This window comes from Mercenaria mercenaria, chromosome 11 (genome assembly GCF_021730395.1).
Source record: "Mercenaria mercenaria strain notata chromosome 11, MADL_Memer_1, whole genome shotgun sequence".
Taxonomy (NCBI): Eukaryota; Metazoa; Mollusca; class Bivalvia; order Venerida; family Veneridae; genus Mercenaria; species Mercenaria mercenaria.
In genome coordinates, this window is record NC_069371.1 from 45,022,709 (window position 1) to 45,034,413 (window position 11,705).

The window sequence follows — 11,705 nt, forward strand, 5'->3', positions numbered from 1 at the left end:
TTGCCTGTAGAGTTATTGATACAATTTGGTGTGGACGGTTTCAAGTTCAAAATAAATTTACAAAACTTTAAATGGAACTGCTCTATAAGCTTGAGATTTTCAATACCCTAGACCTCGCTACCATACAACAAAACTGGTACAATCATGGTATCAAATAAGTGTAACTGTGGCTAAGTTCCGTTTCCAAGAACAACAGAATGGTAAATAAAAAGTGTACCGTAACAGAAAATACATCACATATGAAAACAATACATTGGAGCCTTACCATGTGAAAACCAAGTTTGTGCCTTTGAAACCAACATGGAACCAGACCAGCTTGCGCATCCGCGAAGTCTGGCCAGGATCCATGCTGGTCGCAAAGCCACTATGTTGGTTTTATCGTGGCGCGGCTCATTTAGTTGTCGTGTCGTTATCCGTACATTCTAGCATAAAACTATTGTTCTGGACACTTTTCGGGACGGAAAACGTGTGTTAACAGAGCGACTCTCGCGCTCACGTGCTGTTAAAACACTTTTTTATTTAGCGCGTTCCGTGGCAAAGCGCAAACGTGTAAGTCCCCGAAATGGATAATTCAAATGGAAATGACGTCAACGTGAATAAAACTATCAGACATTCCCGCGCATTTCACGGAAGTTTAACGACGTTGAGAAACAATGTAGTCATTTATTAGCTTTTACGCTTTTTATGCTATAGAATAGCGTTAGAGCATGTTCATTTCGTGTTGTAACATCTTCAGAATTCCTCTGGGTGTGTTGGTACACTTAGTCTACCGGGCTCAGGCAACAACCAATCCCTCGGGGTTCTGGAGATGCTAAAACACAAAAAACGTGTGTAATATCCCTATATTCAATATCAAAGGTTATTTACATGTATTAAGGAAGAAAATTTGGATACTTGAATCACATGTAAGATCAATATTAGATATTGCAAAAAGAAAAGAAAGAAGTACTCAATCTACTCACTACTTATTTATGGAAAGGGTGATGTAAATAAAATTACAGCATTTATCACGTTCGGGCAGACCAAAATACAAAAGACAATGCATTAAGATTACACACAAAATGATAACATTAAATTTGTTCACAACTTTTACTATTTATATTCCCAATTTTAAGGTAAGTGAGTAAGCATAAATAATCGAAATTTCGAAGTCAGATAATGAAAATACCATATCAGTTTTAAAATCAGCCGAGCGTACGTACTTTATGACAGCTATCACTGTAAAACGCTATTACGCTCAGTTTTCAAGAATTTTGTAAAAATAAAGTTCTTCCTCTTCTGTAAAGATGTCACTGTTGTTCATGTTCTTATATAGAGGATAACTATATATATATATATTATATAGTTTGGTGTTCATTAGACATGTCCGTTTTAAACAAATGTTATTATGAGAAACTCCTTTCAGGGTAATGTAAATGCTGCGATTCCTCGGTCCCGCGGAATGCTTTGCAAATTCGTCATTTAATCACTTGGAATCAAAGCCGATGTACCAGTAGCTTCTTTTGTAGCCTTGGTATCCGAAAGTTCACACCTCTTAGTTTTCTTCGTATAGCTTGCTGCCTCACACATGTCGTCTTTGGAGCAGTAATATGCGCATTGTATGTCTGACCTAGTCTCCATAGAAGCTATGACAGACAGGATAGCCTGGTTTTCTTTTGTGTCAAAGTCTGTGGATGAAATACCAAGAAATATTAAGTTGCTTCAATGTAAACTTTTTTCTGACCCCTCATAAACACTGAAAAACCAACCGATATCCCCTTTTTATATATATTCTAATATAATCGAAATAATAGTAATCAGCACAATGCATAAAACGGTTCTATTCTACAGTCTGTGAAATACAAAATAAATAGATTTTTGTGACGTTTTAGGTGTCGTCGGCTGACTCGTACATGTCTAATCTATGTCGTTGTGGAATGTAGCGCAACCTTGCAGTCAAAATTATCCGTTCATCATGGTGATAGTGTAAGGTGATAGGCACTTACTTATTTACGGGCTGTGTAATATAAAAAAAATCGGATCTAAGAGATCGCTTCTGATAAACATGCCGTTTAGAAAGTAAATAATTATACACCATACCTAATGTTTCTTTGACTGTTATATTGACCATTAAAATTAAACTTGTTCATTTTGCAATATATACATAAATAGTAAAACAACGTCCTAACATTCTGACCAAAGTAAACTAAACTCACACACAAATTCTTAATTGAGCCCCGCCTTGAGAAAACAACCAAAAAGTGGCTTTGCGACCAGCATGGATCCAGACCAGCCTGCGCATCCGCGCAGTCTGGTCAGGATCACAAACTGACTAAGTATTTGATTTTTCTAAACAAGATCTGAGAATGACCCATTCACATTCGTCTTCTGTATAGTTTGGATTTCCAATATTGCTATTTTTATTTTCGCAAATTCTTTTCTTTTTTTTTTTTGAACCAATCAGACGACTTGTTCGAATGTCAGAGTAAGAAAAATTTGCGGTCAATTCAGGGCTCTTACCCGGGACCACTCGTTTATACAGCAAGTGGCCTACCGACTGAGCTATCTGACACATTATGACATAAGAACTGTAAATATCAAAAATCAAGGCTAACTATAGATTTGCAAGATGTTGTAAGTTAAGCTCTGATTGGCTAGCGAAAGGGTCGTCAGAACGAGGCTATCAATAGCTCGTTCTCAGATCCTAAGCGTAGCGTAATAGGAGATGTACTTCAGTCAGACTGGTCAGGATCCATGCTGTTCGCTAACAGTTTCTCTAATTGCAGTAGAGTTTGAAAGCGAACAGTATGGATCCTGACCAGACTGCGCGGATGCACAGGCTGGTCTGGATCCATGCTGGTCGCAAAACCACTATAACCACTATGTTGGGTTTCCCATGTCACGGCTCAATTATGTCAAAGTATATTATGTTTTAAAGCAGCATGCCTCCAGATTTGGTTAAAAAATAATCGTTCTTTCAAATTAAAGTTTGGTCATATTATGAACATTAGAATATGAATTTTTGTTTCTAAAATATTTTTGAAAATTCAAATCAAGAAAAAAAGATGACCGCGTCGGATATCGAACCCCGGACCGCCGCGGCAATAAGACATTTTCCGTTGTCGTAACCCAATAGCCTATAGCTGAAGTAGTGATAAAGTTTTAGTAATTAAGTTTTAAAAGCCTTTCTTTTAAGAAAAATATTTTGACATTTAAAATCAAATTTTAATTTATATGCAAAAAAAATATAATTTTTTTGTTGTCGAACGATCTGGAGGCATGCAGCTTTAAAGCTTTTGAAATTGATGAAAAGCATGTGACATGAAGGCTTTTTAAATCAGTTCTTTTGTATATATTTTCATCGGAGCCAACGGCAGTATGCGCGTGGTATTTATATCAAAATGTGGTGTTAACCATAAACTTACAAGCTCCTGCATAATATCCCATCACCTGAACTTCACAAAGAGTCAAGATCCCAGTAAGATGCAATGTCAGCCGAACCCACCGTCCAACGGGCGAATCTTTAGGCATCGAAAAGGTGTATGATGAACCAACTTTCCCTGTGTGAATCTCATACTGTTTGTAACTTTCTTTATTCTTCCCAATGTACAGCACGACAGCACGCAGCCGCTCACCTAAAATGATCAAATATTTATTCAATGTTACTGATATTTGTAAATAAAACTTTAGCAATAAGCACTTAATGCATGCTAACAACTAAGGGCATTTTTACAGGAAATGAAGTGTCGTCTCTGTCGGCTTCCCTTAACAGACCTGCACTTATATACTTCGAGGTACAGTAAGTTTCTCATCGGCCGTCCCCAACGTCGAGTGTTGCAAAAAAGTAAAATAATGAAAAAAATGTCTTTGCTAAACCTCTAACAACCAGGGTCCCACCAAAGAGGACCCCCTTGAAGCGTATCCGTCTGTTTGGTCGTTGCAGGTCTGTGTTTGGGATAAAACTGTATGCGCAGTTCAAGTGTACTGCATCCTTTTGTCCTTTGAATAAGTAGGCTTTAGTTAAAATAGCAAAATTCGTACAAGTAAATTTTGTTTATAGCTAGTTCCGCACTTAAAGGCATGGCAGTTTGGATTCCTGTTTAGTTGGTAATTTTTTGCATGCTTCGGACATAACATGTTATCTTGACCTGTCCAGTTAGCGTTCAAGTGCATTGTCATAGATAGTCTTTAAAGTTCAACTCTCATTATTTTTCGTGCTGATTTGGGGAAAATACCTCCAGGTCAACATTAAAAGTTTAATTTGTAAAACAAATAGTCGTTGTTATAAGGTATCAGATATGGGTGACTACACTTCCATGATACGCATGTCTGACAGCCAGATTGTATTTTCTAGCCACCTTACAGGTCCTTTTCTCTTCGTGAGTTTTGTTTTCCGAGGACTATCACATATTAGAATAATACCATAATCTACATCCGTTGTGCTGCTGTTTTTTATTTTATTTTTTCAGCGGATTGGCTAAATAATTGTCATCACAGATTCCATCGATTGACAACGGTTCACAAATTTCTTAATGTCGCCATGTTTCCAGTGATTATCTATATGGGTTTATACCTGTTGTGTTGATGGACGTCCGATCAAAATCTAGATGAGCATTCATTTAACAGGATTTGTATCTGCAGCCATTTATTGCAGTGAAACAGCTTTATTTCAGAAAAGGCAAGTATCTTATATACATGTTTATATACATATAAACAAATCGTAATAACTGCCTAGGACGGATCGTCCCCGACACATACATTTTATTTATTTAGCTGATTAATGAAACATTATCATGACCATTTTTCTAACCATATTAAAGGGGCTTGCCTCCACGAGGACACCAAAATGCTTTAATTTTGCAAATTGGAAGGTATATTTATGAGAAACATAAACGTATGTTTAATATCTACTTTGAAATGCTTATAGATTATTAAAGAAATGAAATTATACCCCCCCCCCCACCCCCCATTTTTCTTACAACACATTTGAATTGCTCTACTATCGTTTATGTTTATTTCTCAGTATGTTTAACATGCTTAAAAAATGTTTCACAGATGCGCACATTTACATTATCAAATAAAGAAAGCACATTCTCGTGTTTCTAAAAAATCTTGAGGGGTGTCACTTTAAGACAGACGTTTACATTTATACACGGGTGGAATTCGACTATTTTGTTCAAATGAGTTAGGTTCATGTTTTGGAAAAGAAATTTTAAAATATCATCAAATCATAGAAAGTAATAATTGTTTTACACGAAAATTAAATGTAGCATATTAAACATTTTCATTCTACAAATCCATCGTCAATTTACTCATATATATATATATATATATATTTATTATACCTCACTAAAAGTCCAATGCAAATTTCCCCATTAGTTTAACTTAAAATTAAATTCATTTTCCCCAGTGATTTTATATCACATGCGCAAAATCTTTAAATTTTCAATTTCTGCGCAGGTGATATGATCCATAATTTCATTCCATGCGCCAACAGCGTTTATTTTGGTTTTTCTGCGCATGTGTATTTTTTTTCATATACCGTGGAGAGTTTGATACTTTTGCATTATTAAGATTTAAGTGGTCGATTATTTTCAGACGAGGCGCTTATATAATTATACTTTTGGATTAATTACCTTTTTTGCTGCTCTTGCATGTGCGAAACCGGTCGATTTTTCATTTTTAATGCTATGTGCAAAATTATTTGGGAAAACCAATTTTTCATCAAACATTGGAATCAAAACTACCACAATAAGTTTGGAAATGATCTAACAAAAGAAAATGAGTGTTCAACTTATATGTTTTCGTTTAGAAAAAAGAAAGTTATCGCCGTTTTTCGAACGCTATGACTGACGCAATGTTAAATTATTAGAAAAATAGGCTTAGGGTTCAGCTATAAACGTCTCGATTAAAATCTTTCAAAAAAAAAGTCTATTATTCGGCAACTCGCCACATATTATAATTGCTAACAAGTAGGCTTTTTAAATTCTGTTTTCTTATTGGTTAGTAATTATTTTTTAAATGTTAAATATATAAATTACATGTTTTTTTTTCATTAAATGCTTTGACCCTATAATCTTTGGTTAAAAAAAATAAATATTGCTTTTCCTGAGAGGGTGATATGATAAATGTTCACCCTCGAAATTGAATTAGACCTCGGCTGGCGCCCGGTCAATATTCATATTCGCGGTAAAACATTTTTCATACCCCTTAGGAATGAAATATTTTTAATATATTATATGTGCGTGCGTGCGTGGTTGTGTGGGGGGTTTGGGTTTCAAAAGGGGCCTGATGAGGGGCCATATTTTGGGTCAGTTCAGCCCCTTTTAAAACCCTCTCATTGTTATTAAAGAAAACAAAAAAAACTTTTAAAATGTTTCTTTGGTGATTTGCAACAATTCCCAGTGCTTAATATTTAATAACTAGGTTAAAATCGTTTTTGACTATTGTTTAATTTTATTTATGTACAAATGGCATTTTTTTTGGGGGGCAAATCTTTTAGAAAATTAAGTACCAATTTGGGGACAGAAGGTAAAAAATGGTTTGACAGTGGTTTGTTTAAAAAGAAGTTTATTCGTCACTAAAAATTTCTAGGGTTTTTGATTTACTGTAAACCTTAAACAAATTTCTACTTTGAATGATAAAAGTAACGTTGGTTTTAACCTTGGGGCAATTATTATTTATAAAGCATTTTTCATTTTTTAAATGTTATATACCTTGTAAATAAAAATTTTTAGTGGTTTTAAAAACCACAAAAGGCATTTCAGGTAGGCACTAGGAAGGTGATATTAAAAAAGACGGAAAATAATGATTCAAAACGAATGTTCTCGTTAAGTTTTTTGCTAACAGTCCCCCCTTCCCCCCCCCCCCCCCCCCCCCCCCCCCCCCCCCCCCCCGCTTTGCAGCCATCGCTGGGGTAATTTTTCTTTTAAATGATTAAAAATTTTTTCTATTTTTTATTATTTTGTTTTCCTTTGCCCTGGCGCTAGGGCAATGAAATGTGTTATTTTCAATAACATCTTAGCTGTTTGTTAGTATGTGCATTTTAAACTTACCTACCTTGCCGTTGCATGGAAATTTTAATAAAATCCGGCCCCCTTTTCCCCCTAAACGTGTTGTGGGTTTCTTTATATGATATTTAGTTGCAAATTTGGTTTTGCAGAGTATATGGTAGGACGCTAACTCATTGCCAATGATGATATTAATTTCAGTCTTAAAAGATTTTTCTTGTTTTTTCTTTTTAAAATGGCTGATGATTTTGCGTCTTTTTAATGGCTGCTGTAAATTTCCCCGTTATTACGGTCCATTGATAATGTAATGAGGTTTATACCATTAAAGGTGGTCAATCCATTTAAACAACATTTTGAGCGTGCCATGGGAACCAAAAATAGTGGGTATGCGACCAGCATGGATCCAGACCAGCCTGCGCATCCGCGCAGTTGGTCAGGTCCATGCGTTCGCTAAAGTTTTTCATTTTCCCAAAGGCTTTTTAAAAAGCGAACAGCATGGAGCCTGACCAATGCGCGGATGCGCAGCTGGTCTGGTCCATGTGGTCGCATACCCCCTAGTTGGTTTTCTCATTTCACGGCTCATTTAATGACATTTTTTACTTTTTGTTTATTCTGGTAGAGAATTATTTAAGGAAACAAAAAGCCGATTACATAAGTTAGATTCCCATTTGAAATGTATATTTTGTTATTTTTATAAAATTTTTTAATTACTCCCTTTAATATGAAAGTTATGTAAGAAGCTGGGGATTTCTTTTTATTTCGATTCAATGTCTAGTTTTTCATTTGCATTTGATAGACATACAACTATTGAACAATCTGAAACCAAAGTGCAAGTTTAAAAGCTGTGTGTAGCTTCTGAATTCATTTATTTCCAATCTATTTGGTTGCGCAAACCAAGATAGGCAAAGAGAGGTAATAATAAATTTTTAAACTTGCGTTTCTAATGAATTCCATCTAAATACATAATTTTTAATGCAAATATTTTACAAATATATTACAATATGTCTAATATTAATACATTTCCTTAGGCAAAGTTTGTTTATCAAATTTATACTTATGATAAAATAACTCAATCATGGTTGGGCAACCAGGATAGGAAAATGAAATTTTGAAAATACCTCCAGTGAAAATCTAATCTGTACTAAGTTTTAAGTGAACATAAATGAGTGTAAATGATCAGATGCTAAAGTTTCGAACAAATCCGTTACATGGCCAAAATCTGATTATCCACCTTTAAAGAGAGTTTGGCTTTTGCTTTGTCAAAAAGTTCGCTATTCACTGCTATATCTGATCTTTAAGGTAGTTCTGCATGTTTAAAACAAACATCTATTTTATTAAAGCATACATTTCCAAAGCATCATTGTGTCTGAAGGAAATTCAGCCAGTAAAAAAATGACGTGCACTTGACTTAATGTTAAATTGATTTGAAAATATTGGCCATCTAGTCAATTTTCACAATGCGCTTCGAAGGGAAAAACGCACCTTAGGTAACGTTTTCTCATATAGAAAATATTGCACAATGTAGATTTATTGATTATTTACCCATTTATGGTCCAATAAAATGCATAGGTCTGTGTGCTTAATTTTTTACAATTCGCTAAAAATCAACCGGAGTCATTACATTACTGCTTAGTTTATGTAATTATTTTGAATTCTTTTACATCAAAATCTATCCAATGTCAAAAAAAAACTTAAGAAAAACGACAGTACTGACTGTTAATGAGTTAATGCACGGGATACAATAGATTCCCGGTAATATTTATGCTACCCGTGTATCGGCTACCAAGCATTTTTTTTCTATCTAGGTTTTCCAGAGAAATCTTGTTATGCCATCAACTTCCGGGTAATCGAACGTGCAGGACAACCTTTCAAATGTGCCTACTCGACATTTGAAAAGTGTCAGTGTTATTTTTCTGTGTTAACGAAAACAAACTGCTTCTGTACCATCTTTGATAAATCTTTTAAATTATAATTGAGCTGTGCCATGAGAAAACCTGCGACCAGCATTGATCCAGACCAGTCTGCGCATCCATGCTGTTCACTTTTAAAGCCTATTGGCATTAGAGAAACTGTTAGCGAACATCATGGATACTGACCAGACTGCGCGGATGCGCAGGCTGGTCTGGATCCATGCTGGTCGCAAACCCACTATGTTGGTTTTCACATGGCACGGCTCATATGTTCTGTTTCAGTTTGACTGCGGCAGAGCTTGGCTACCCGAATCAATCTTGCTTTTCTGTCAATAAAGGGTTTTGACTTGAACAAAGTAAAACGCAGAAAACGCTATCATTCAATGCATGTTTTTGGGGTTTTTTAAGGCTATTTTTGTTTGTTTGGTTTAACGTTGCATCGACACAATTCAATGATAGCCTTATATCAACAACATCAACAACATGTTAGTGCCTACGAAAAGTTGAAGTTTTCTGTGGGAATAATGTTAATCTTTCTGATTCTGCTCTTGATTGATTATCATGCTTTTGTAATAATTCTTTCTATAAATAGATATACTAATAGAGCGCCTCGTTTAAAATGGATTTGCTTAAATGTGTCCACTCCTTAAACAAAGTTTTGGGTATAATTGTTATTATTGTTACTTTTTTATTATTTTTACTTGTGTATGAAGTGTGTAATTCTTTGAAGTATGCCGAGGCTGAAATCTACACACGTGCATCAGGCACGGCATTATACAATACTTATTCTTAAAAGAATGTACTCAGACATTTCTCATACAATTACATTTGAAAATATCGTCCATTTTTATTCTTTATATCATCCAGTCTTGTGTAACTATAGTAAGGCGAAATTATTCGCAAAAGAATTAAAATATAACCCCTGACGGTATACAATAAATTAAACAATTTATACAATATACAATAAATTTCTTTAAAAAGTAAACGTTTATGTTTCATTTTATTTCAAGGCTTAAACCATCAAAATAGAATAATAATTGAGCCGTGCCATGAGAAAACCAACATAGTGGGTTTGCGATCAGCATGAATCCAGACCAGCCTGCGCATCCGCGCAGTCTGGTCAGGATCCATGATGTTCGCTAACAGTTTCTGTAATTGCAATAGGCTTTGAAAGCGAACAGCATATGTTGTCATTTTATTTTATAGCTCAAAGCCACTAACCAGACTATTATATGACGTCATTTAATTTTAATGGTTTAAACCAACAGTCAACATAAAACAGTTAAAGATATTATTAAGTTGATACAAACACTGATAAAGTACTCACCACAGCAATCCTTTCTGTTAAAGATCCTCACGTGGTGTATGTAGGCATTTTCGCCTAAATCTACCTCCCAGCTAGGGTGTTTCTGATTGTTTGTGTGTGTGCAGGAACGTCCCTTATCATAGTCTTGATTGGTATTTCCGTCAACAGCTTTGCTAGCGTATCCTCCTGGGTAAGTTGTCGACTGATATGCCTTCTTACCAAATGCAAGATTCTCTGAATTATGAATATGAACGTATTAGACATGTTTAATAAAAGTAACAGGTCCATGCCAGGCAAACGTGAATTAGATACAATGTTGTTGTTGTTTTTAATTACGGCCCAAACTTTTCATTTTGAATAAAGAAAAACTGACAGTTTATGAGATATAGTAAAACACTAGACGGTTATTATATCAAATATAGAACAAAGAAACACCGATGATACTTAAAAAAAGAAAATATTTTGCATCTTTCTTATTGTTTGTAAAAGTAAGATCCGTTTCCTGGTAATCGTTTGGTTTCCTTTATGGTGATTAAGATTTTAACCTTTAGCCTGCTGGTGGCATGTGATTCTGCCTTTGCGACCAGTGCAGACCAATATTAACTGCACATCCGTGCAGTCTGAACATAGTCTGCGCTGTTCGCTATTCAGTCAGTAAATTTTCAGTAAATAGCACATTGATAAACAAGTGGTACTTCCCAAATTGAAAGATGGACCAGTCCATATCAGAAATAAAGCAGGGTCAGATTTTAAGGTATTTTGTAATATTTTGTTTCCAGATCTTATGTAGGTTATTATCTTTAATGCGATGTTGGGGATAAAACTAAATGTTGTACTGTGAAATCATTTTTATTCGCGTAGGACGAATTTTCGCGTATTTCACACTAGAACCGATGCGCGAATTTAAGACCGCGCTATTATTATATTTAATTATATCTTTTTATTTCTAAAATTGAAATGCGCGAATTAAAGCCCGCGCGAAACAGCCTTTTCTCACGTTTGCGCGAAATTTCATGTCAGCGAATTTAAATGATTTCACAGTATTACAAGATCCCATAATGGTTAGAACTCCCCAAGAATCGGCTTAAGTCTGGATTTTGGTTATTACTATTTTATAAACAGAAAAAGTGATATCGTTTAAAGCAGGCACATTAGCATCGATGTTTCTCATTACATATCTGGTACAGTCGTCCTGTGTCCTTGTCACAAGAGCGCACGGCAAAATATACGCACATTTTTGCATGTCCGCACGCATTTAATGTACATACTGACTGAAGTTAGTGTAAGGGTTACCATGGTTACAAAACATATACATTAAAGATACTATACATTCGAATCGCTTGAATCCTGTGTCTGTAATATATCATAGGTGCACCAGATCTGTTTTAGTTACAATCCATTAGCATTGACCGCCTGATTAAAATATTTGTTGTTGCTGTTGTTGTTGTTTTTTCAACATAAAACATCACTTAAAGGCATCTCCATTACGGTATTGTACTA

At 35.1% G+C, this 11,705-nt stretch overlaps 1 protein-coding gene across 1 annotated transcript; it reads right to left on the reverse strand.

The window, feature by feature from the left end:
* Positions 1-299: 299 nt before the first annotated feature.
* On the reverse strand, positions 300-11,501 carry LOC128546770 (fucolectin-1-like). The gene is made up of 4 exons (XM_053518075.1): positions 11,474-11,501; positions 10,227-10,439; positions 3,405-3,614; positions 300-1,667 (listed from the first exon to the last, which is right to left on the reverse strand). Exons 1-4 carry the CDS (start codon positions 11,499-11,501, stop codon positions 1,462-1,464), a joined length of 657 nt encoding a protein of 218 aa, XP_053374050.1. The 3' UTR covers positions 300-1,461.
* Between the last annotated feature and the right edge of the window lie 204 nt (positions 11,502-11,705).